This window comes from Ctenopharyngodon idella, chromosome 24 (assembly GCF_019924925.1).
Source record: "Ctenopharyngodon idella isolate HZGC_01 chromosome 24, HZGC01, whole genome shotgun sequence".
In the NCBI taxonomy this organism is placed as follows: domain Eukaryota; kingdom Metazoa; phylum Chordata; class Actinopteri; order Cypriniformes; family Xenocyprididae; genus Ctenopharyngodon; species Ctenopharyngodon idella.
In genome coordinates, this window is record NC_067243.1 from 21,702,442 (window position 1) to 21,729,923 (window position 27,482).

At 36.4% G+C, this 27,482-nt stretch overlaps 1 protein-coding gene across 3 annotated transcripts in view; it reads left to right on the forward strand.

Annotated features, from left to right (window-relative positions):
• The window catches only part of brsk2a (BR serine/threonine kinase 2a), a 243,918-nt gene that overhangs the window by 178,587 nt on the left and 37,849 nt on the right, over positions 1-27,482 (forward strand). For all 3 annotated transcript variants that reach the window (XM_051883873.1, XM_051883875.1, XM_051883874.1), the window contains exons 5-9: positions 9,809-9,925; positions 15,990-16,023; positions 16,142-16,210; positions 20,721-20,867; positions 27,128-27,159. In XM_051883873.1, the coding sequence (XP_051739833.1) occupies positions 9,809-9,925; positions 15,990-16,023; positions 16,142-16,210; positions 20,721-20,867; positions 27,128-27,159 (399 nt within the window). The remainder of the gene's footprint in view (positions 1-9,808; positions 9,926-15,989; positions 16,024-16,141; positions 16,211-20,720; positions 20,868-27,127; positions 27,160-27,482) is intronic.

Consider the following 27,482-nt stretch of genomic DNA (forward strand, 5'->3'; position numbering starts at 1 on the left):
TCTAAAAACTAAATTGTTTTGTAAACAGTCACATTTACAACTTAATTATCATCAGTACCAATTAGGTTCTGTCATGATTTTTTACTCAGAAATCTAGAGTTTCCCAACTGCCAATTAAGATATTCCTTTACAAAAACGTAGCGTTCCAGGAAACCCCTGTGGCAAACTTCTGGAAAATGCATTTTCCAAGGGTTATGGTGCCGTTCATGTGCTCTCATCTCGTACATGATCATTCTGACGGCGGTAACTTGAAGGCAAAATCTTTACTTTGAGCTGCACCTCTGAAACACTGAGAGAAGAAAAACTGACACCTGGATAAACGAGCAAATCCTCTCATTTAACGCATAAGAGTGTTATCAAGCTGATGTATTTAGAGATAAAAGGGAGGTATTATGGGTAATCAGTGTATCAGAGTGGGTCTTTTACACCACACACATACACATTTGCATTTGTGCGCATCCACATACAGACAAGATGAAAGAATTCCCTCACAACAAAGTAGTGTGGTACTGTGATGCTCTCAGATGGTAATACCAGGGTACTTTGATATACTATGGAATTACAATTATTATTGATTACAATTTTCTTGTACCATGGTGTTGAATTTATATCTTAAAGGATAGAGTCTTGGGATAAAGGATAAAGTAATCTTTAATGTGACCTATTATGCCCCTTTTTACAAAATGTAATATAAGTCTCAGGTGTCCCCAGAATGTGTCTGTGAAGTTTCAGCTCAAAATACCCCATGGATTTTTTACTATACCATGTTTTAACTGCCTATTTTTGGGTGGGGGGAAAATCTGCTGATTTGGTGTGTGTACCTTTAAATGCAAATGAGCTCATGCTCCCTCGTGATTCCAATACACTGAGGCATAAACAATACAGGAGAAGCTCACACAGCAAATAGAACTCTCAAAATGGATCATTACAAACTGTTTGTGATGCAGCATATCAGATCACGTAGGTATGGCATGTATTTTGTGGATGTTTGCTAACATTCAATTCTTGTTAGAATGCTGCACGGCAAACGTGGCTAAAGCTACACACTGTTGGAGAGACTCAATAAGAATGAAGATGCATTTATGAATTATACAGACTGCAAGTGTTTTCAGGTTAAAAATGAAAATAACGACATGGCTCTGGTCTCCGTGAATACTGTATAAGAAACAATGGTAACTTTAGCCACATTTAACAGTACGTTAGCAACATGCTAATGAAACGCATTCAGAAAGACAATTTGCAAACATCACCAAATAAATAAATATATATATATATATATATATATATATATATATATATATATATATGAAATTGGGTCAACTTACCTTCCTTCACATAGCTTTAGTAATCCTGAAGACATTCAAGTGTGTTTGATCAGGGTTGTAGTGTGCAGGACAGCTGCACTTCAGGACCAGTGTTACTAGTACACTGTTGTCGCTTGCGAAAACAAAATGGTGGCGCCGTGGGTGGAAACATACAGATTAAGGGGCGGTAATATTGTAATAAGAACCCCTTCCTACATCACAAGGGAAGCAAAATCTGAACGGCTCGTTTTTTCACATTCTTGCCGAGAAAGGCTTACCAAAACAAAGTTACTGGGTTGTCCTTTTTCACGTTTTCTGGGTTGGTAGATCCCGATTATTAACATGGAAAAAGTCAGATTTTCATGATATGTCCCCTTTAATGATCAGTAATAAACCTCTCTTTTATGCACTTATAGGCCCCATTTACACCTGGTATTAACATGCGTTTTGGTCGATTGGATCTCAAGTGGACGACGCTAAAAATACAGGTGTAAACGGGGTCTAAAACGTTTTGAGCTTTCGACCACTTCCAGAGGTAGTAGAAAACAAATTTGACTGGATTGCTTTCGTAATGTAAACACTCATGTGGTTGAATGTGTTCGAACAGCCACAAAAGACTGCCTACTCTCCATCTACTGACCTAATGAGTAAACATTATGGTAAGCGCATTAGCCAGACAGGATTTAAACTGTCAGCTGAAGACCCAAGTTTGGTTTGAAGACAAAAAAAACATACCAATCACAATGTTCTCTCCATTCCGGATTTCTAACAACAAACTCACAGCGTTCGGCTGGCCTTGCAGCTATCAGAGCAGAAACTAAAGCTGCTGTTCTCCATGTGTTCTTCCATCGTCTCCTTTCACATTCATATGTAAATTGCGCAAGTTTATTTCATACATTGGATCGAAAGATCTGAAAAAACCCATACATTTACCTGCCCATAAACCCTCCCCTCGAAGATATCAGGACAGAAGTGGTTGCAAAAACACCAGGTGTAAATAGGAATGCGTCTTCCTTCTCTACTTGTGATCCGACCGACCAAAATCTTAATTCTAGGTGTAAACATGGCCTTAGTGTGTCTGCTGAGCCTAATGGACTCAGTGTCTTGCCGTCTCTCGTCCGTGCATCATTTCTCAGAGCTGCAGGCCTCACGCAGAGCAGCAGTAGGGCCAGTATGCTACACCAGGGATGAGAAATGTCCCTGCCATGCTGTCACACTTCCCCGGCTGTTTGCTTACTTCATATGTGACTGAGAGACGCCTGTTCCCTCTGATCTCATGCTGGGACAGTCAGTAGGGGATGATGGGAGAATTACCTACCCAATATTCTCTTTTTCCACTGCCGTCTTTTCCTATTTCAGTATTCGTCTCGCTCTTGCGACTTGTCTGGCAATCTTTTTGTCTTTTTGCTTGTCCCTTCTCTTTGCCTACAAATCTAACTTACATATAATCATTTTCAAAACCTGCTTAGACAGCATTTTAAGGCATCATAGGGGTTTATGACAGCTGTTCCAAAAGGTAGGCAGCATAATTATTCTTAAGTATGTGCATTAATTATGCTAATTAAACATATTATGCATAATTACAATGATTTGAACCTCCATTTTCACCTTTTTGGGTTAACTGATACTTTAAGGTGATACAAATATGAATTGTGCAATGTAAGCACATTGAAAAAGCGTGCCTGTTGCAACATTTCTGCAAAACTCCAAAAATGCACATAAAATATAAAATTCACTGCAGTTTCCATCTGAAATAAACACTAATGGCAGTAAAGAACCAACAACTTTTATTTATTTATTTTTTTTATACAAATTATGATCACAGGGCAGATTATCGATCACATAAAGATTTGTTTTGCCCATGGTTCATTGCACCATACTATTTTATGACCTTAAAACAATTTTACCATAGTGCATGATTACATTCAATATATTTGGATGTTTGCATCACGTAACCAGCTCTATATACAGTATATGGCTTTTCTGACACAGTAAACTTGCTTGGTAGCTCACCTAGTACCATATCCTGCTATTTTTAAAAAGGAATCCACACTATCCTGAGTTTCACGTGAGGGTGAAAAAGTTCCCCTCACAGACAGTAGGGGCTTTCGCACCGGAGGAACCTTTTCATAGTTCCTAGAACCATTGACTGAAGTACCCGGATTTTGCCGTTTTCGCACCTCAGGAACTAGGAACGATTTTAGTTCCAGGAACTCCTTTTGGGGGAACTAAATTAGCTCCTACTTCAGAGTATTGGAACTATCAATGACGTAAGTGTTGATTGGTCAAATGCTTGTCAAACACCGGCACCCTGCATTTTTAAAAAGCCGTGTAAACGTATTTAATTCACAAACGTAGTAAACAGCGATAACGGCATTTACCTGTTGTCTGCAGGATTGTATTATTTTCTCCGCCTCGATGATATGTAATACTGAAAGTTGCCATTGAGATTTTGTCTCTTAGCCACACTTTTTGCTCTTTCAGTCGCATAGATTATGCGTTTACATTCTATCTCCATTATCACGAAATCCATGGCACACAACAAACACGGCTCCAATCACAGCATCCTCCATTCACCGGTTTTAGCGTTTGTAAATGCCACGCTTAAAGACACCACTGTCAGCCGATTCAGAGTTCCTATTCCCGGTGTGAATGCAACCAGAATCATGGCCCGGGAGAGAAATTAGTTCTAGAGAACTAATTCTAGAGTTCCTAGAACTATTCGGTGCGAAAACCCCTAGTGTTGCCAAGTCTGTGGTTTTCCTGTGGAATTGGGCTATTTTAACAATGTTGCCGCCGGTTGTTTTTCATGTCCGCGTGTTGAAGCGACCACAAATAACATTATATTTAGCCCCTAGAATGAGAATTTTACCAGGGGAACCCCGCCAAAAATGCGGATTTTACCCCCTCAGAATGCGACTTTTACCAGGGGATCCCCCTCCGAAACGTGATTAGGCTGGTTTTGGGCTAGTTTTGAGTAGCAATTGGGCGGGTTTTATTGTGAAAACCTGGCAACCCTGCACACAGATTTCACTTGTTCAAGTAGGTTGGGCGAATTTGTCGCGTTGACCAACAGAAAGCTTCTTGGTTTGAAAGTGACTTATGTGTGAACTATGCTTCATGCATCGCTACATTATTAACAATAGACCTTTTTTTGCCCACAAAATTTCTCTGAAATGTCACTATTGCGACTGAACCTTATCATATTGTTAGCATAGCTACATGCTAACATCAAACCATTGGAATCAATTGAGTCGAAGGCTATTTTGTGTTTTGTAAAGTTGCTGCCTTTCAAATCAGTCACTTATAAGGTTACAGTTTTCGATCAGAGCTCATGTTATACTGTTGAGCATCCACACATTTCCCCTGAGATTTTTTTTTAATGTTTTTTTTTTTTTTTTGGTGATGGACAGATTGACTTGGCTATTTGAAGCATGAGCAGTGTTCTTTAGACGTTTTAATAGCTGAAGGCTGACTGCTCATTCAACGTCTTTCTGTCCACCTACGAGATCATCTTTCTGGAGCTTCTTGACATGAATATTCCTCCAAATATAGCTACTAATAGAGTCCATGTATGACAACGCCTGTCAGACAGAGCATACATATATACACCTAGCTGTCTAGTTGAAAGGAATAACTCACCCAACCCATTTTTACTGATGTTTCCAAGACTATATTGACTCATTTGACACCCACCTGCTCCAGAAATAACAGCCAAATATGAAGATCTGTACAGCAGCACCCCCTTCAACCCCTCGGCGGTAATAAGAGTCACAAGGAGATCATTTAAGAAATCTGAAATCAGCACAAATGCACTTTCTGTGCTTTTTTATTTGACTTTCTGAGCGCACTACTGTGTTATAAGGTTTTTATGTGCCACTAGAGAACGTTTTGGATGAGTTCTCGGCTCTTGTAATAGGGTTACCACTGTGCTGGATCCCACTTTGATATCCCAGTTAATTCAGTGACCCTAAGGTTTTGTGTGGAAAACTGTCGTCTGTGCTAATAATTGATGATTGCATTTAGTTTTCTTGACGACAATATGGACTGATAAACTGTGCACAATAATACCAGGAATGTGCATTAAGAATCAGATAGCCAGCATGCAGACAATCCAAAGCACTACTTGTACCATGTAGACATACATGTTTTGTAATTAAACTCTCTCATAATTAGACCGCTGTGAAACAGTATGCGATTAAGATGGCTAATGTACTATCGCATGTGCCGCCTGCTGCTCTTTACATTACAATAATGTAAAGCTTGTTTGAGAGCTAATTGGGCCCTTAAAATATGGTGGAAATTAAAACAAAAAATGCTACAATGGAAGTTTTGGCACGGAATAATCTCTGATGCCAATGTTACCTTTTCTTGTTAGATTTTATTTATTTATAAATGTGTTCATTTTATTCATCTATTTATTCATTCATTTAAAAACACATGTTAATTTGTTGTATTTGTTAATTTATTAATGAATTCTTCCATTTATTCATTCATCAAAAATATTTATATATTTATTAAATCATTAATTCTTTTAAAATATATTTGTTTATTCATTTTATTTAATTCATTAATTTAAAATGTTTTATTTATTTAATCATTCATTCTTTTAAAATATTTGCCCTTTCATTTTCTTAATTAATTCACTCAATAATATTTGTTCATTCATTTGATTTATTCATTAATTTAAAATGTTTTATTTATTTAATCATTCATTCTTTTAAAAATGCTCATTCATTTGATTTATTAATTAATTCAATAATATTGGTTCATTCATTTTATTTCATTCATTCATTTAAAAACATATTTAATAATTAATTCATTTCAAATTATTGTTCACTAATTGTATTAATTTAAACATTATTTTTATTTAATCATTCATGCTTTTAAATATATTTGCTCATTCATTTTATTTTATTCATTCATTCATTTAAAATGATTTTATTTAATTAATCATTCTTTCTTCATTCATTTTATTTATTCATTAATTTGTTCATTCAAGAATATTTTTTCGTTCATTCATTCATTAAACGTTTAATCTCTTTGCAAATGTCTGTTCATTTTATTTATTAATGTAAAATATTTAATTAATTATTTTTTATTTATCATTTAAAATATTCATTTATGAATATTATCTTATTCATTCACTTATTCATTCACTCACTCATTCATTCACTCACTCACTCATTCACTATTCACTCTCATTCACTCATTCAATTATTCACTCACTCACTCTCACTCACTCCACTCACTCCTCACTCACTCACTCACTCACTCACTCACTCACTCAATCACTCCAATCACTCCAATCACTCCAATCACTTAATCACTTAATCACTCACTCCACACCCTCACTCGTTCACTCTCACTCCACTCACTCACTCACTCTACTCATTCGCTCACTCCACTCACTCATTCACTCATTCACTCACTCACTCACTCACTCACTCACTCACTCACTCACTCACTCACTCACTTATTCACTCACTCCACTCATTCACTCACTCAATCAATCACACAGTGAGTGAGTGAGTGAATAAGTGAGTACTCACTCACTCACTCACTCACTCCACTCATTCATTCGTTCACTCACTCACTCAATCAGTCACTCTAATCACTTAATCACTCACTCCACTCACTCGTTCACTCTCACTCCACTCATTCGCTCAGTCACTCACTTATTTACTCACTCACTCCACTCATTCACTCTCTCTCTCTCACTCACTTATTCACTCACTCCACACTCACTCCACTCACTCACTGTCTCACTCCACTTACTCACTCACTCACTCACTCACTCCACTCATTCACTCACTCACTCAATCACTCAATCACTTAATCACTCACTTCACTCACTCACTAGTTCACTCTCACTCCACTCACTCACTCCACTCATTCGCTCACTCACTCACTTATTTACTCACTAACTCCACTCATTCACTTACTCAATCACTCAATCACTTAATCACTCACTCAATCACACTCACTCCACTCATTCACTCACTCACTCACTCACTCCACTCACTTATTCACTCACTCCACTCACTCATTCACTTACTTATTCACTCACTCCACTCATTCACTCACTCACTCACTCACTCACTCACTCACTTATTCACTCACTCAATCACTCAATCACTCACTCACTCATTCACTCACTCACTCACTCTCTCACTCACTTATTCACTCACTCCACTCATTCATTCATTCACCCCACTCATTCATTCGTTCACTGACATTGTTATTGAATATGACAGCCTGAAGAAAACGTGTTGGGAACAGGATGGGGTGTTCCGTAAATTACCGAAGTTCAGCTCAAACTAATAATTGATGTTTCCTGGACAGAAGCACCAAAAAACATCACGTTGGAGCTGACATAACACAGCAGGCCATGTCTCTAACCACGTTTTTATTTATAAAAATAAATAAAGTAATCTTTAAGTACGCAGATGTTAAACAGATACTATTTATTAGGTTTTTATAGGAAGGACTACTTCAGCCAGAACTGCCGTTTTGACGGTCACCATAAAAAATATATTAAGCAACATTTAAATGCAGATCTCTATCACCAAACAACACAACACTGTGTGCGTAAAAAAATTAAACTATCACTGGGCCAATAAATGTGCAATTTAAGATCTCACGGCAGACTGGGGGAAACATTTGATGCCTCTGCGCCCTCAGTGGCAAATACCAACAAGATACTATCAAAAGCATCATGGGATGTTTTATTACTACAACCAAACTAACATGCAGTTTGCTTTCCCACGTTTCTCCATTAACCTGCAGACCAGAGGGGTTGAAATTAACCTCACAGCTGTTCGATTAGGAAAATATATAGTCAGTCGCTGATCATATCAACAAACAGCTTCTGTTCAGGAGAGATTACGACATCTGGGTCACGTTAATGTGTCAGGAAGTGACTTTAAAGAGCCGTTATGGATGTTACCGGTGTGACGGCTAATAAACCCCACCTCTGCAACTTGTCCCATGAACATTGTTGAGGTATAAATCTTTTCATATTCAGTTTTATTAGCCCATGTCAGATTCAGGTTCATAAATGTGTTTGTGTGTGTTTTTTATTTTACTTTTTATGTTCACTTTGAGTGCCACAATTTCCAAAGACTAGTTACATTTTTAGTAGTAAACTTTTTATTTGATGAGTATTTTGCAAAGTATTAATATAGACACACCTGAACAATTAAAACTCAATAATCATCTGTATGGAGAATCAACCAACATCAAGTAACAAACACAATTAACAAACAGTTATGGCAACGAAAAAATAAATAAAATAGAAAAACAGCAAACAAAACAGTCTTACAACAGTAATTACAACATTTTTCATGCTGCAATGCATATTCTAATATAAAATTGTTTTTGTTAAGCTATTTTGGGACAAGATTTGAAGAGAATATTGTTGTTTTAACACGTCATTGTCTATTACTGTATGTAGTAATTTTTTTTTTTTCTGTGACTCAAAAGCTCTGTAGATAAAATGAAATATTTACCTGCAATATTCTGTGGACCATAGAGTAATGAAAATTTATACTCTAGTTTTTTCGTCTAGCCTCGTTTTGTTTTGTTTCGTCTCCTCTCCTCTCCTCTCGTTTTTTTTTTTTTTTTTTTTTGTATTTTGTGTCTTGTTTTGTTTTGTTTTATCTCTTGTTTTGTTTTGTTTTGTTTTGTTTTGTTTTGTTTTGTTTTGTTTTGTTTTGTTTTGTTTTGTTTTGTTTTGTTTTGTTTTGTTTTGTTTTGTCTCATCTCATCTCATCTCATCTCGTCTCGTTTTGTTTTGTCTCGTTTTGTTTTGTTTTGTTTCGTCTCGTCTTTTTTGTTTTGTTTTTTTCATCTCTTGTTTTTTGTTTTGTTTCATCTCATTTCTTGTTGTTTTTCGTCTCATTTCTTGTTTTGTGTTTCGTCTCATCTCGTCTTTTGTTTTGTTTCCTCTTGTCTCTTGTTTTTTGTTTTGTCTCGTCTCTTGTGTTTTGTTTTGTTTCCTCCCTTCTCGTTTTTTGTTTTTTGTTTTGTTTCTTGATTTTTGTTTTTTGTTTTTTTGTTTTGTTTTTGTTTCGTTTCATTTCATTTCATCTCATCTTTTTTGTCCACAATACTTTTGTTTCTTTTGCACAAAAAAACTTGGAAACTGTGTCATCTTGCGTCACACAGTAAAAAGTGGGGCAACAAATTAATTGAAAGGAAGTTTTAAATTAATTTTGACGGTTGGAAGAAGCTAGTTCATGGTGGCCCGTGGTCAGATGAGTGCTTAACATCAGACACTGACACAGCGGGCATCTGTCATCACCTCCCACAGGGTCTTGTAGACTAGCAGTGCTGAAAGAAAGAAGTAGAAGAAACAGAAAATTGATAAAAGAACCACTGATATAAGACCAAATATACTGTAATATAAAGTGTTACTGACAAAAATCATTGTGTCATGCCACAGTTTTCACATCTCATTTGTTTTTGTTTTTTTTCTTCTCCTTCATTTTCCCTTCAAACAGTCACAGGGACTTGAAGCCGGAGAACCTGTTGCTGGATGAGAAGAATAACATCAGGATAGCAGACTTCGGCATGGCGTCTCTGCAGGTGGGGGACAGTCTGCTGGAAACCAGCTGTGGGTGAGTGAACCTTGAGCATCATTATAACACTAATGATGAGGACAAGCACTGCCTTCAGGTCACACCGTATAGGATGACAGTCATTCTGTCTTTGCGTCTGCAAATCACAGTAAATATATGTGTAAAGAATATTTATTTTTATTCATAACGCAAAATTCTAAGACCTCTAAATTAGTAGTATAATTTTAAAGACATCATAACCATTTTCCATCCTCTGTCCGACCCATAGCATTAAACAGCTTTTTTCTTCTGCACCCTTAAGACTTCAATATATATATATATATGATGTCTGTTATGATTGCCTAACTTTTTTTTGCATCTGAAATGAGTAACATCGTCTCTGCCAAGGTTCTGGGACAGGCTAGGAAGGAGCTTTGAGTTGTGATTGAGTATTTTTTTATTTAAACAGGCAAAAAAAAAAAATTCATCTTTAGAAATGTACAACTTTATCTCATGAAAATGTCACAGTCTGCATCACATATCATCTTATTTTACTTTGTAACTGTCAAAAGTTGTTACTAATTAGATGAATCTTATAAAAATGTCTTGAAATGTCTGGTACATATTTCATCACAAAATCAAAAGAAAAAAAAAACTCTAAATTAAATTAAAATTATATCTGGCATACTGAAATTGCAGCCTATTTTAGTACCAGTAAGATTTATTTTTTTTCCCAGTGCTCTGTTCTAATTTTTTTGCAAAATTTGTGAAAGATATAAGAAAATATATAATAAATTCATTCAGGTTACTTTATGTAAAATATGATATCTTGTTGTTTTTGTTTTTTTGTTTTTTTGTTTTTTGGTATTGGATTGATATGTGATCTGGGAATCTCTTAGGGGCCGTTTACATGACACCGTTTTCAACTAAAAACGTAAAAGTTTTTATGCGTTTTGTCCATTCATTTACACAACAACAGTGTTTTTGGGGCCTGAAAATGCAAACCTTTCAAACTTTTTCATGCGCATGCGTATTACGTGTTCAGTCTACAGGCACGTAGTGTTTCTTTACAAAGTCACATCGCCAACTACTGGTCTGGCAGCAGAATGCAGTGTTTTTAGAAAGAAAGAAAGAAAGAAAGAAAGAATGTGGAAGCAACCAATGCACTGAATTTTATGACACGCCCCCTCTGACATAATAAGTCAGATTAGCTGTCATGAAAACCCAGTGCTTTCTTTTCTTCTGTTGTTTGGTCGAGGCCTGGGGTGAAGAGATATGGAGCCCGATTCATTTATTGCCCTTTATTAATGTAATCAATCCCTTTCAATAAGCTACTTTGCCCCCACATATGCCATAAAACCTTTTGCCTTTTGTCAGTAGATTAATTTTGCCATGCTTACTCGACCTTTTAGATTACACTCAGGCATGGTCATAGATTAAAGCCCAATGTAATGAAATCACCATAGTAGTTGCCGTACAAAGAGTCACCTCATGTTAAATAATTACAGCTTCGCAGAGGTCAAACCAGACCTTCGTGTACCTTTGTGTGCGCTGGCGTCACGGCCACCGCAGGTCAGGAGCTACAGGACACTGTGTCACACAGGAAGTCACAGTAGCCTCCCAGCGCCGTGACTCAACATCGGCTATCGGAATGAATCTGTATGGGTCCCATCATCCTAAAAATGATCTCCAAAGCAGCTTTGTGTTGATTCTGGGCTGAATGTCCTTGACGTTTTCAATGACCCCAAAACAATTTTAAAACCCCCTGAAAGGGTTTATTTTGAGATAGTTTCAGGCTGACTGTATACATTATCCTACTTGTTACACAGATTGTTACACAGATTCTTAGTACATAAATACATACTATACATGGACATATAATATCAATTTAAGTTAATATATATATATATATATATATATATATATATATATATATATATATATATATATATGTATTGGTAGATTTGAGAAAGTCAAAAAAAGTTTAACTTTTATGCAAAAGAAGAGCAACTTTAGGGAGAGACGGTCATTCTGAAAGAAGACGAAAGAGATCATGTGATCCCCCTCCTCTCAGCTACTGTAATGATGGAAATATGGAGGAAAAATTGATCCTGGCTTTAGCAGTTTCAGACTCTATCTGACATGCGCCTGGCCATGTACTTAAGAAAATATATGCGTGGCAAAGCGTATCTGAGATCATGTGGAATCAAAGTAGGTTTAAATCATTAATTCTTTTAAAAACATTTATTTATTTATTTTAGGCTGTCAATCGATTAAAATGTTTAATCTTCTTATTTATATTACTAATCAAATTTGGCAGAGAAATTAGCCCCAAAAGATAATATAAAGTCATTATTGTGTTAAAGGATTAGTTCACTTTCAAATGAAAATTACCCCAAGCTTTACTCACACTCAAGCCATCCTAAGTGTATATGACTTTCTTCTTTCTGATGAACACAATCGGAGATATATTAATAAACATCCTGACGCATCCAAGCTTTATAATGGCAGTAAGCGTTACCAAACGAGTATGAAGCTGAAGAAAGTGCCTCCATCCACATCCATCCATCATAAACGTACTCCACACGACTCCAGGGTGTTAATAAAGGCCTTCTGAAGTGAAGCAATGCATTTGTGTAAAAAAAAAAAAAAAAAAAAATCCATATTTAACAAGTTATGAAGTAAAATTTCTAGCTTCCGGCAGACCATCTTTGTATTCAACTTGTGTAAAACTCTCGTAGTTCAAAACGCTTACGCTATGTCCTATGCCTTTCTTATTCAACTTACGGAAAAAGCTTAACTGATAGTTTTTTTTTGTAAGTTGAATATGGAAGGCGGTCTGGCAGAAACTAGATGTATTAATCATACAGGGGCATTTTTGCTGTGATATCTTGAATTTTAGGGGCATTCTAACTGTGTTCTATAGGCTCCATCATGCTATGAGTTGTTGCTCTGCTTCATGTTCGTCACCAATCAACTTTATGAAATGTAAAATGAACTACGCAAGTCTAGGGTGGGGCAGGTGTGTGAAATTATGCATTATTTTTCCATAACTAATTAATTAAATTAATGCATTAATGCATTATTTATTTAAAAAATGATTTTATCTTTAGTAATTCCTTTTAAAAATATTTCATTTATTTATTTATTTATTTATTTTTCTTTCTTTGTTCATTTAAAAATAATTGTTCATTCATTTATATATGATAAAACATTTCTACATTTATTTATATATGATAAAACATTTCTACATTTATTCATTAATTCATCATCCTTTCTTTCATCTTTTAAAAATATTTGTTCATGCATTTAATTTATTCATGTATTAATTCATTTGTTCATTCAGTCATTAATTTAAAAATATAGTTTTTAAATAGTTACATCCAGATGTTTTCCTTATTTATGTAACATGTGATTTGGCTCACACCAATGAATGCCTTTTGGTCCAATTTGCCATGTATGCAGATACTCTCAGGATTTGCTAGATAGTCGGATCAGAGTGACTTTAAGTAACGACACAACCTGCAGCAGCCCCACTTTGGCTCTGAGACCTACACACTCAAAATAATATGGGCATTATTGATTCTGAGCTTCATGGATGCCTTCCTCTAGTGTTTATGGTGGTTATTTTTGTATCCCTATTACCATGCACCATTTTGGTATAATGATCATTGTACATTACACCAAAAAGACACATTTGAACCCATATGTCTGATCATTTGCACACCCACATCAGTTATGAGGCAGCTAATATCTGCCTGTCATTGGTTGACGAGTTTTGCAGAAATGAGAGAGGAAATGAGCTCTAGCAAACAGCTTGGATTAGATAAATGATCTGGCACCACATACTGCAGGGGTTCCTCCATAAACTCATCCGTTAATGGCTGTATTTTTAGCTCTAATTTGCCTTCCTCATCAACATAAACAATGAAAACATTTTACGGCCTTAAAACATCCGATTCATTTTGATCTCTCAGATGTAATGCACCTGCTTCGGAGGAAAAAAAACTGAAATGGTGTGGTTGTTATGCCATCAGAATCATAATAAGCTATAGGCTTGTGCTGAGAGCAGAGAGTTTGGAGTGAAACTGCTGCGGTCTGTTTTAGAGGTTGATGTATACCGAACAGCTTCAGCAATGTTTTATTACGAGAACATAATGGCAGCTTGTTGTTAGGAACAATAAATTCACCAGTCCAAGAATTGACTTCTGTTGCAATACTAATTACGAAAGAGTTTTGTGACATATGTGTAGAATATTCTATAAGAGCATGTGCTTTGGCAACTTTATCTGAGATAATTAGCTTTGACAGATCTACACTAACTCATACATTCGGACTTGTCCATGAAGATATTCCTTCACCTCCACATCTTCTCTTGTTTAACCCAAACGGCAGCTTTTCAGTTGACGTTTGTAGTGTTTCTGTATGCAGTTGGAGATAAGAAAAAGCTCTCACTAACAGGATTCATATTTGCATAGATGCACGCTTGTAAACGTATTTGAGGGATCATGGGAGATGTTTACAACTCTCCCAATAATATGATTAACTCTGAACGTGCCTGTTTATCTAAAAAAAAAGAGTATTATGTGTAGATGCGTAACACTGTTGTAGAATAGGATTTGTCAAGAAAGATTAATGTAGACAGGATGTCAGCTGGTGAAACAGGAAGTACTGTCAACATTTTGTGACCCTAATTACTCTGGCAAGATGTTTTCTTCTTCTTTAGTGCATCTTCGTGTCCCTCCAACCAGATCTTGATATTAATCATTCTAAGCAAACAGTATCAGACGTCACGGATCAGTGCCTATGGGAAACATCTAAAATTCATAGTGCTTTTGCTTCAGGGGATTGAGCTTTTGTAGTGAGCTGTGAGTTGTCTTTGATGATTTTATATTGTTTGTTTGACAGAAATAATACAGTGACAGGAATTATTGTGGAGAGAATAAGATCAGGAGATGTTGCAGGTCAGATTTCATCCCAATGAGCACCACAGCTCTGATGTTTTTAAAAGGATAGTTCACCCATTCTGTAATCATTTACTCACCCTCAAGTTGTTCCAAACCTGTATGAGTTTCTTTCTTCTGTTGAACACAAAAGAAGATATTTTGAAGAAATGTTGGTAACCAGTGTATCCATAGTAGGAGAAAAATAAATACTATGGAAGTCAGTGGCTACCGTCAACTATCTGGTTACCAACATCTGGTTAGTTTTTAGTCTTTTTAGTTATTTTATTTTATGTAATTTAATTTTTATTTTTTATTTTTTTCTTTCAAATCAGTTTGATTGAATGATTCAATGACTCACTCATAAATACTTCACTTGTTTCATTATGAATCAGTGTTTTTGAACAAATCTCTTGAAAGAATGATTCAATGATGAATACATTTTTTAACAGTCACTTGTCGTCACCTACTGGTGTAATGATGTAATCGATACAATTGTTATTTGAAGCATCAAGTTACTTTCAAAAGCTGATTTACTCTATTTTAATTGCTACCATAGACATCAGTGTTTATATCCAAACTATAAACTTTTATCCCAGTACTTCTGTGATAATTTAAATGATTGTAACACAGAAATAATGATCCTGTGTGGTTTGTAAAGCTGTTTCATACATGACAATGGCTCTCTCTGGCTCGAACACAGATCTGAATGTTCTGCTGTGATTTTGTCAAAGGTTTAATAGACAGACGAATCTTTGTCATTTAGGAATAAGATCACGTTGCTGTTTGAATCGAGATTGCAATCTTTTAACATTTAATCATGCAGCGCTAACGTGTATATATATATATGCAGGAATAAATTTCATTGTAAAATATATTCAAAGAGAAAACAGTTATTTTAAATTGTAAAAAATATTTCACAATATTTTTGTTTTTGGATCAAATAAATCCAGCCTTGGTGAGCAAAAGAGACTTCTTTTAAAAACATTAAAAAATCTTACCGATCTAAAACTTTTGAACGGCTAAATTAATCATTTTTGAATGGCTAAATTAATAAAACTAAATTATTGAAGACAGAAAAAGGGAGAAAAATATTTGTAAAATATGAAATAATAAAAATATTGAGAGATTATTGTACACAGTTATTGCTGCCAGTAACTCCAGTTGATGTCTTTTCACAGATCTCCTCATTATGCGTGTCCTGAAGTGATCCGGGTGAGTATTACCTGACTGTCTGACTTTTCACTTTGTGGAAGAAAAAAGAGAATTACAAATGGAAGACCTGATCTCAAATGAGAGTTATTGCATATTTACTCTGTCTTCTCTCTGGTAGGGAGAGAAGTATGACGGAAGGAAAGCAGACGTTTGGAGCTGTGGGGTCATTCTGTTTGCTCTGTTGGTGGTGAGTCATTCCAGACTTTACCTCACAGTTACCTCACAGGAATTTCTGTCAACAATTACTCACCTTCATGTTGTTCTAAACCCATATTACTTTATTTCTTGAGCAACATCAAATATTTGGAAAAACTGTTTGCATTCAGTGTATGGAAAAAAGATGAAAGATTCATGAACTGTCATTTTTTGTGTAAGCTATGTCTTAAAAGGCCTGTTTAAGGCCCGTTCACACCAAGAACGATAACTATAAAGATAACAATAAAGATATAGTTCTAAAAATCGTTCTAAATATAAAAGAATAGCAGTGTCCACAACACAGCTATAGCGATAACGATATAGAGGAACAATATCATTGGGATCACTTTCAGAATTATTTCTTCCCCAACTGTTGTACGATAAAACACTGACAGCCAATCAGAATCCATTTGAATTTTAGGCCAGGGCTCACGCATTTAAAATGGCAGACGACATCGCAGAGAAGTTAATCATCAAGGTCCAGAAAAATCCACCACTCTTTGACAAGTCAAACCCCCTTTTCAAGGATAAAAATTTATGAAATATATGAAAATATGAAAAACAATCGGTCATACCCTCGGAATCAATCGCGAGAAGTATTAACGATATATGCCAGGCTAGCAAACAGTGTAAAATAAAATTACCTCAGGTATCCAGCACTCTTTCGATGACATTGTCTTGCTTCCTTTGAAGTTGCAGTGAAAAAGATTAGGCGTTGTTTTTATTCCACTATTTTGACTTTGTCAGCTAAATTCACTGTTAGATTAGATCGATTACACTAGCTATTGACTTTAAAAGGCCCGTTCACACCAAGGACGATAACTATAAAGATAACGATAAAGAAATAGAGAAACAATATCGTTAGGGTCACTTTCAGAACGTTTTTTTTTCCAACTGTTGAACGATAAAACACTGACAGCCAATCAGAATCCATTTGAATTTAGGGCTCCTGAATTTAAAATGGCGGACAACATCGCGGAGAAGTTAATCGCTGAGGTCCAGAAAAATCCCCCACTGTTTGACAAGTCAAACCCCTTTTCAAGGATACTTTAAAGAAAATGGATATATGGAAAACAATCGGTCATACCCTCGGAATAAACGAAAATGAGATCATTATGCCAGGCTAGCAAACAGAACAAAAAATTACCTCAGGTATCCAGCGCTAGTTTCGACAACATTGTCTTGCTTCCTTTGAAGATGCAGTGAAAAAGACTAGGTGTTGTTTTTATTCCACAATATTGACTTCGTCAGCTAAATTCACTGTTAGATTAGATCGATTACACTAGCTAGATTCATTTGAAACATAGCATGCTGAGGACATCTGCTGGTTAAAGCCATGTAAATGCAACAAGAACAGCAAAAAACATGTTGTAAACACTTTGAAACAGCAACGCGTGAGCTTAGAATAAACAGACCATTATCATTCATTGATGTGGACGCAATAGTTATCGTTCTTGGTGAGAACGGGCCTTTAGATTGTTTAGTTCAGTCAAATTATGTAGAAAGACACACACAACCTTCAAACACATTTTATTATGTTACTGATTTGAAAAGGGTGATGGATATTGAAGAAAACGTCATGTTTTCAGAATGTTTCCTTTTTCATCAGAAATGATATATGTGAAAATGAACATGAATTTGTGAATGAAGGCTGGGAATTGATGTTTCTAGGTCCCAGAGACAATAACATTTTGAGCAAGTGTTGGGCGCACATCTGCACTGTATTATTAGCAGATTTTATTTGAAATGTTTTACCTGCGCATTTGAACCGCAGCAGTATCCCAAGAGTTCCAGCTCATTTGAAATGCTCTTGTTCAATTTGGAGAGTAAAATTGAGACCCTTGAGTCTGAGAGGTTTATCTCTCCACACAGAGCCACTGGCCTGCATTTTAAACCCGAGCTGGATTGTTTTTGACGTTCTAGAAATGATGACTGAGTTCTTTCTTCAGAGATCATTCAGTGTGCTTGAGTAACTTCAAAACAGACTAGAGCCTCACATTACATTCAAACCACCACTTTTCTTTTCTCTCTTCACCTCATCTCTTTTCTTCTGTCCTCTTTTGTCTTTTTATCTCATCTTATTTCATCTAATTTTGTCTTGTCTCGTTTTGTCTCATGTGATCTGGTCTTCTTTTGTCTCTTTTTCTTTTTCTTTTCTTTTTTTTTTTTTTTCCCTCATCTCATCGCATCTCATTTTGACCCATCTTGTGTCGTCTCATTTTTGTCCCTTCTTTCATTATGTCTCATTTGTTTGGTCTTCCTTGTTTTCCTCTGGTCTCATCTCATTTTATCTCATCTCATATAACCTCGTCTTGTCTTGTTTTTGTTCTCTTCTTTCATTTTGTCTAGTTTGTCTTTTCTCGTTTCATTTTGTCTGATCTCAAATTTTGTCTCTTCAGTTTTCCTTTTTTTTTGTCTTTTGTTTGGTCTCGTGCCATATTGTTTTGTCTCTTCTCTTCTGTTTTCCTTTCATCTAATTGCATCTCGTCTCATGTCACCTTGTCTCGTATCATTTTTGTCTCTTCTTTTATTTTGTCTCATCATGTTGCACTTGGTCTTGTCTCTTCTCTTCTGTTTCCTTCTCTCCGGTTTACTTCTCTCATCTCATCTCATTGTCTCATTTTGTCTCATTTAGTGTCACCATGCCTTGTCTTATTTTTGTTGATTCTCTTCTTTCATTTTGTCATTATATTGATTCTCTTTTTGTCTATTCTTGTTTCACCTCATCTTATTTAATTTTGACTCTGCTCTTTTAAATTTATCTCATTTCATCTTGACTCGTTTGGTCTTATGTCACCTCATCTTGTTTTTGTAACAAAGTTCATTGACAAGGAAAGAAGGAGGTGGGAACTGGCGAACTTTTAATACAATTTTAATCACAAAATAAACAACAACAAAACAAAAGTAAAGTGGCAGCCCCTCATGGACAATTGCCGCATAAACTAAAACAAAACAACATAAAGTCCAGGTCTGGTCCTCTCTCGTCCTTCACTGCCATCACTCCTTCTTTTGATCCTTCCAGTGTGGTGAGAAATCAAGTCCCCCCATGAATTTAGTCTCCTTTAGGACCCTGAGTGATCCCATTGTTTCAACTGGCTTTCAATGGTTTATATCATTTAAATGTGTTATAATGACCATTAATGTCTTTTAAATTACACGGTTCATATACTAGTAAATAACTGTAGCTATAGTTTGTGAAATCAAGCATTCTCTTTCTTACTGTTTTTTTAGTTAGCTTATGTACTTGCACAGCATACATCTACCCAATTAGCCTGCTAGCTTAGCTTCTATTTTATTAGGTATGTTTTTGCTTCCTATATAGTTCTCAATTACATGTTTTAAATTAATGATATTTGTGTGTACTTCGCATGACAATTAATTGATTAAAAATTTATTACAGTATCATACTATAACATATTGCTATTTATTGTGTAAAATTAATATTAAATTACTTTTACAGAACATATTATGTTGCAACAATCCTTATCCTTATAAAAAAATAAATTTTTAGGTATGGTTGTGTTTCCGGTTTGTTTTATTATGCAAAACATAGGCATTCATTTTATATTTCTAGCATGTTGTTTCTGCACTTAATGTAATAAACATCATACAATAGTTAAATAGGTTATAATTACTCAAGATAACAACTTTTGATCAGGCATTACCACCTGGGTCCTAAAGAAGACCCAATTCCTGTGGGGGGACTCGATTTCTCAAGACACCGGGGTCCTCTGTGGGACTCAAGACCGGTGTGGCTCATTAGCTCGCTCCATTCCCGTGGCTCTTGGCCCCGCCCTGCTTGCCTTAGTCTTGTTTTGTCTATTCTAATGGCATCTCATTTTGTCTCTTCTCATGTTGTCTTGTTTTTAATGTTTTCTTCATTCACTTGTTCTCATCTTACTTCATCTCATGCCGTCTTGCCTCACTTTGTCTCGTCACCTCATCAATCTTTCATTTTGTATCAACTCATTGCATTTATTTTGCTCTCATCTTGTCTCTTCATAACTCATTGCATCTTGTTTTGTCTTGTCTTACATTTGTTTTCTGTACTTTTTCTTTACTTTTCTTTTTTACTTTGTTCTGCTGAAGTTCACTTGTTCGTCCCTTTATGAAATATATATATTGACCTGCTGTAGAAAGGCAGACGGTACCAAATCCAAAAATAAAATTGACTGCTGACAGACTGTGCTTTTGCAGACTGACTCTATGCTGAATACACAAATTCCTCTCAGATCCAAAGTGATTGGAGTGCATTTATGCACTCATTCTGTCTCTTTTGTTTTTTGTTATTCCTTTTAGTTTTTTCATCAGACATAAAAATGAAACCTCATCTATAAAAGTTGTGAAGGGAAAGTTAATAAATGAAAACTTAGCATTTATGGGTCAATCCTCTGAGCACTTTTCTTTTAATTTGTTCTATTTTCCAGCAATCCTCATTTACTCTGAATTTCTCCTCAGACTGATGCATTTTCTTTCTTTTGTTCTCCATGTCTTTCTTTCAGGGCGCTCTGCCATTTGACGATGATAATTTACGAAACTTGTTAGAAAAAGTGAAGCTGGGAGTGTTTCACATGCCCCATTTTATTCCACCGGACTGCCAGAACCTTCTGCGAGGGATGATCGAGGTTGAAGCCGGCAAACGGTTAACGGTAAGTTCTGACAAACCTAACCTGGGATCAGGTTAGATGTTTCCATGGGTTTAGTTACATAACTTCAGTTTCATATACATAAACTCAAATTTAATTTAATTTTAATCATGGTAAACTAACTAGTAATTTTAGTATCACCATAAAGTCTGGTCCTCTTTGACACTGGGCAAGAACTGCCCACTTAGACAGGCAGAGACGTGTCACAAGCGGAACACTGCAAAAGACGCAAGATGCGAGCGCAACAGTTAAAGATGTCTGTCTAGCGCGTGTTTACATTGAAAAATCATACACTACATCATATACTACGCAATTCTCTGTGAAATCTGTCAATTCCTACTGCCCAAAATCTGCAGACTGGCACAGACTTTCGGCAGCTATTTTCGGCTCATCCAGACTGCAAATCGGTCGAAAGTTGTATAGTGTATTCCTGTCTTAAAGGGATAGTTCACCCAAAAAATTATCCCATAATTTACTCACCCTCAAGACATAATAGGTGTATATGACTATCTTCTTTCAGAAGAACACAATCGGAGTTATATGTAAAAATATCCTGGCTCTTCCGAGCTTCGTCCTGGCGCTCCTGATTTTGAAGCCCAAAAAGCTCATACATCCATCATAAAAGTAATCCATACGGCTCCAGGGGGTTAATAAAGGCCTTCTGAAGTGAAGTGATGGGTTTTTGTAAGAAAAATATCCATATTTAAAACTTTATAAACTATAATAACTAGCTTCCGGTAAACATCTGTACGCATCGAGTTACATGTTTTGGATTACTTTTATGATGGATGGATGTGCTTTTTTTGGGCTTCAAAATCGTGAGCGCCATTCACTACAATTATAAAGTTTGGAAGAGCCAGGATGTTTTTACATATAACTCAGATAGTGTTCGTCTGAAAGAAGACACACCTAGGATGGCTTGAGGGTAAGTAAATCATGGGATAATTTTCATTTTTTGGTGAACTATCCCTTTAAGCTGGACAACATGCTGCAGATTATATTCCATGGGTTGCAAATGTCCTCTACGTGTTTTTCATGTGTGATAAATACACTCAGCTAGCAGTCAGTGAAAGGTGGGATTTTAGTACAGAATGGACATTTGTATACTTGAATATGAGTTTCTCTGGCGCTTCCTGACTCTCTAACCTTAGATTCAGTGGGGAACCTTAATACTGTCTATAAAGAGAAAGTGGGGTTTGAAGTTTGATGTGCAGATAGTAAAGCTAGTCGGACAGTTCAAAGGTAGTGCGTTTATCAGCGGTGAGGTTGTGTGTTTGGAGATCACCTCAGCATGCCCAGACACATCTGCTATCACCGTGACCTTTCTCTCTTCACAGAGGACGCACATTTTAACCAATAAAAAGCTGCTTTTGACTTGAATAAATGCTAAAGTCAGAGTCCTTCTGGACCTGCTATCTGTCAGTTGTTGGATAGCTGTGATTCATACTTTGACAGGAGAAAGAAGGGACAGAATATTTGCTGAGAAGATATAGAATGCCATTGAAAACAAATCATGAACACATCTTGGGTCAAACAGTCTTTTTTCTTGGTGCAAAGGATCAAGGGAATTCTTTGTTTGTCTGTCCTTATCTTGGATGAATCTCTTGAAACCTGTAAGGAACATATCTAGCTGGTTTTCTGCCTCATAACCTATATATAATATTGGGAAAATGTGTTTAATTATCATGAAAATAATCATATGATGCAAAAATGCTTAATTTTCTTTAGGCAAAATATAACACTTTTTTTCCTTTTGGTTTCGTACTGAAATGTCAACGTGACCTTGAGGAAGTTTTCACGGTTAGAAATCTGTTCTCTTCACATGGCGACGGGCCGTCGACCACCTCTATCACGACTGCGTCAAACTTCTTTACAAAGCATTCACACACTCAGCAGGCAGACCCTTTCAAGACAGCATTTCCATGGAAACACAACTCAAACAGGAAGTGGAACTCTGGGTCTGTGAAAATTCTGTAACAATATGCCCTTTATTTTTTCTTAGACTACAAATGGAGACTTGCTGAGGTCTCCTGGTTCTCAGAACTCAGAAGAGATCTAAACAATTGTCAACATTCAATTGTGTTTCGTTTGTTTCTTTTTATTTTTAATTTCTCCTTGAGAATTTTAGGAGTGATGTCTAAGGAAAAAAAACACAGGACATGATGGCCTACAATGATCTCGCTGTACTCTTGCAGAACATTGTCTTATGATCACATCTCACATCTCGTTAGCTTCTTCTCGTTACCTTTTACGAGTGTGGCATTTTAATGAGTCAGAATGGCTCTCAAGGACAAGCAGGAAACACACGTCTTTAATTCATTGATAGAGAATTGTGAAACACCTTCTAATGTATCTGAGAAATCCATTTAACAATACATGTTCGCAATGAACAATGCAATAATTCACTTTCCCAATGCAAAATTCACAACACACATTCTGGAAAATACCAGACAGTGAGTGCGTTTACATGCACGTTCTTAACCCAATTATGCTTAATAAGCTGACAATGCATGTGGTCATGTAAACACATTTACCCATTTTCCTTTATCGGGGTAAGGTCATAAATGCCTTAAAGGGATAGTTCACCCAAAAATGAAAATTCTGTCATCATTTACTCACCCTCAAGTTGTTCCAAACCTGTATACATTTTTTTGTTCTTTGCTGTACACAAAGGAAGAACAAACATTTGGAAGAATGTTTGTAACCATGCAGATCTCGCCCTCCCATTGTCTGCCATAGTAGGAGAAAAATACTATGGTAGTCAATGGGAGGATGAGATCTGCTTCTGTTCAATCAATCAATCAATCAATCAATCAATCAATCAATCAATCATCATCATTAATCAATCAATCAATCAATCAACCGAAAACAATTTTAACACACAGTACTAGTTTTAGTTTGTGTTAATAATAACAACACATCTCTGGCTAAAGTTTGTAAATATAAACCTAGCACCTCTAAAACATTGGACCTCATTTAAGAAACATGAAACAAATTATTTGTAAAAACATTCTTACATAAATTGTCACATAAAGCTCAAAGCGAAATTTACATATAAATGTTTTTACACAAGTTTGTTTGCAGAAAAACACTAAGTGAGGCCCCATATTAAACAAACTTGGAAATCAAAGTTTTTAAATAGTATCTGTGCATTTTCTTAGTTAAAGGTGCAGTAGCTGATCTAGGAATGCTAACATTAGCCCGCTAGCATTGAAAGCATATGATCTCCTGCAAATCGCCGCCCAAAGCCACGCCTCCTCCGAAACACATGAACGCACACATACATAGCTGTTCTCGGCAAAGCGTCACAAGAGACTGCGTTAAACTACCTCATGTCTCAAAGCACATACCATTACAATAATGATGAACATAAACAACTTAGAGAGTTTGTACCTGACTGCTGCAGATTCATGTCGATGTTGATACTGTTGACATGGAAACGCATAATTCCGAGTCTGAGGACGTGAACAGCTCTGGTTAGAACGTCACAGGTTTGCCATCTTTTAATTACGGTAGTTATGGCGTGAACGCAGCATAAGCTCGTTCTTTTTTAATCGGTAGGACATGTAAAAGGTGGCTATTTTTTGTTTGCGGTGCTCCGAGACTGACGTCTGTCTACATAAACTCTGCACACCATGAAACGCGCTGATGACGTATGATGTCTGCGCGAACTGGGTGCTCGAGGGTATGTAAAAACATACGTTGACAGACAGGTACATCATATTTCATTCTGACCGAATATAGAGATTGGATGAACATTTTATGGTCCTACGCCTTCCACAGGTGATATATATTTATAAAAATGCATTTAGACCGTTTAACATAGTGATTGCTATCAGGAATTGAGGAGACTTTCAACCAGTATAACGAAAAAATGTTTCTGTAGAGAATCACCTATTGCACCTTTAATTATATCTCTTGAATGAAAATCTTTATTAAATCTTTTTTTGTTGGAGGGTGTTTCCACATGCAAATGAACGTGTGTGTGTGTGTAATATTAGCGTATGTAAAATATATATCAAAAACGGATGATTGAGAAAAACAGTAGACAGCAGTCGTGACCCCTTCAAGCATAGATATGCAAATAATAATTGGATATCACTGCACCTCTCATCTGTACACACCCAGTAATTTGTCATCACATGGTGAGGCATCCTCTTTCAGATTAAAAGTGAGCGGTGATCTGTGTGTCCCGATTACCTCTCAGCATCAACCCTTCTTTCACTGCAACCCTGGACTCACTCCTGTATTAATCTTGTGCAGCCAGACTTTGGTGCGCTTGATGTGGATTTGCGGTCTCATGGCCTTCGCTTACACGTTTCCATGAAGGTCAGGAGACTCTAGGGTGTCCCATTTGTCATTTTTCAGAAGGGTTGCTCATGAGTGCCCGCTTTGCGGCCTGTGTGCTCCCTCAGCCTGCAACACTGGACTTCACAGCGAACTACTTCCCAACACTCGATGATAGGCACTTTAAAAGCTGGTGATCTGTGCAGCATATTTTGGTCAAGATCCGCCCTCTGTCTGAATGACATGTAAAGTGACTAATCATGTTTGTTTTGTTTTTATTTGCCACTTAAGGCCAGGTAAATGTGAAATCTTGATCTTTCAGTTTATATTTAATAAACCTAACAAACTTTAACAAATCCACCCAATCATAAATCAAACTACATTAACATTTTAAATTGAGAGTCCTAATTTAACTTTAAATTTATGAATGTTTCGCCAATCATTATTACATATTCGGACACGGATGGATCTCTACCTGTCACGATAATATAAAACTCTCGTGATATTAGAGTAACAATTACAGAAGAATAAAATAAAGCATATTTTGTTATCTTTTGAAGCTTGGAAGGGTTCAATTTGAGCAGATGATTTATACAACCTGATCTCACGGCAATTCGTACGTATTTTACTAGGTGGTTAATTCGTATGAATTTGTACAAATGACTTACCCCTAACCCCGCCCCTTAACCTACCCGTCACTGGGGTTTAGACAAATCATATGAATTCGTATGAGTGAGGTCGTACAAATTCGTATGAATGAGCCACCTTGTAAAATACGTACAAATTGGTTGTGAGATAGCGTTGGTTTTATACCATCACCATTGTCCTCGTTAGAGCTCATTTCCCAGTACATTCAGCATCTGGCTCATATTCGCGATCTCAAACATTTTCAACATCTTCAAAATCAATATTTTGATTGTGCTCAGACCATACGCCGGTCTGGACATTTTTACTTAGGGGTGTACTCACTTTTGTGGCCAGCGGTTTAGACATTAATGGCTGTGTGTTGAGTTATTTTGAGGGGACAGCAAATTTACACTGTTATACAAACTGTACACTCACTACTTTACATTGTAGCAAAGTGTCATTTCCTCAGTGTTGTCACATGAAAAGATATAATAAAATATTTACAAAAATGTGAGGGGTGAACTCACTTCTGTGAGATACTGTGTGTATATATATATATCAGCTAGTTGCCAAGGCAACATTTCTCATTTTCATTTCATTTATGTACAAAAATGACTAAAACTAAAACTGAATAACAATGAACAAAAACTATATATCACAATGACAAATACACAACACAACTACAAAAACTTTAATATGAAAATGAAAACTGTAAGCAATAAGGTACGAGAGGCTGTACTGTATCGTGAATAAGTCACGGCTGAAGGGCGTTGTTAGGCGAAGTGGAGTGCCTGCAGCCCCTTCAGCCGTGACTTATTTATGATACAGCACTAGCCTCGGGTACCTTATTGCTTTTATAAAACTAGCTTTGACTAGCACTGTCAGTCATGGGAAAACCCCTTAACTGTTAAAAGGACAATATAATGCGTCGGACATTTAAACAGATTTTTTTATTATGAACATAGGACTGACCTGAAGGAAAATGCTAAATCTGAATGCAGGTAATAAATTTGTTCAATCAATCTCTTTCTCACAATACTCTTCTACATAATACAGTAAGCTTCAATGAACAATATCAATTGAGAACATACAGTTTACGTTGCTAAGAGTGGTTGCTAAGGGTGTTGTGTAGTGATACACAGAACCGTTGGGTGAAGCGGTCATAGCCGTGTTTGTGAATAAAACACAGTTATTGACCAATCAGTATATACATTTAATAAATTTGTTTTTATTTTAATATTATTTTGAATTTACTTCTATATCATAGACAATATTCTCTTAATGTTTCAATAATTGCTGCTGTTTTTCTGCTGTGCATCTAACAGTCTCAATGTGTCGTTGTCTTACAGCTAGAGCTGATCCAGAAGCACACGTGGTACATGTAAGTGCTGAAATCCCATGATTTTTTTATGTCTGGAAACAATACTTGTGACATACAGAAACAGAATGACTAGAAATGGGATGGGCATTAGGGACGGATAGATGGGGATCAAATGTGTGTGTGCTTCTGAGAGTGAGCATTATTCTGTGTGAGCATGTATGCGTGATAAATGGCACAGACCCCACATGTCAGCAGCAAGGACAAATTTCCAGAGCCCCGGCAGGGATTTGCTGTCCACTCACATGCTCTCGGCATCGTCGTCTGGCTTCCTCAGGAGAGAGAGAGAGCGGGCAGACAGCAGGCGAAGGTCGGCCTGACATGCT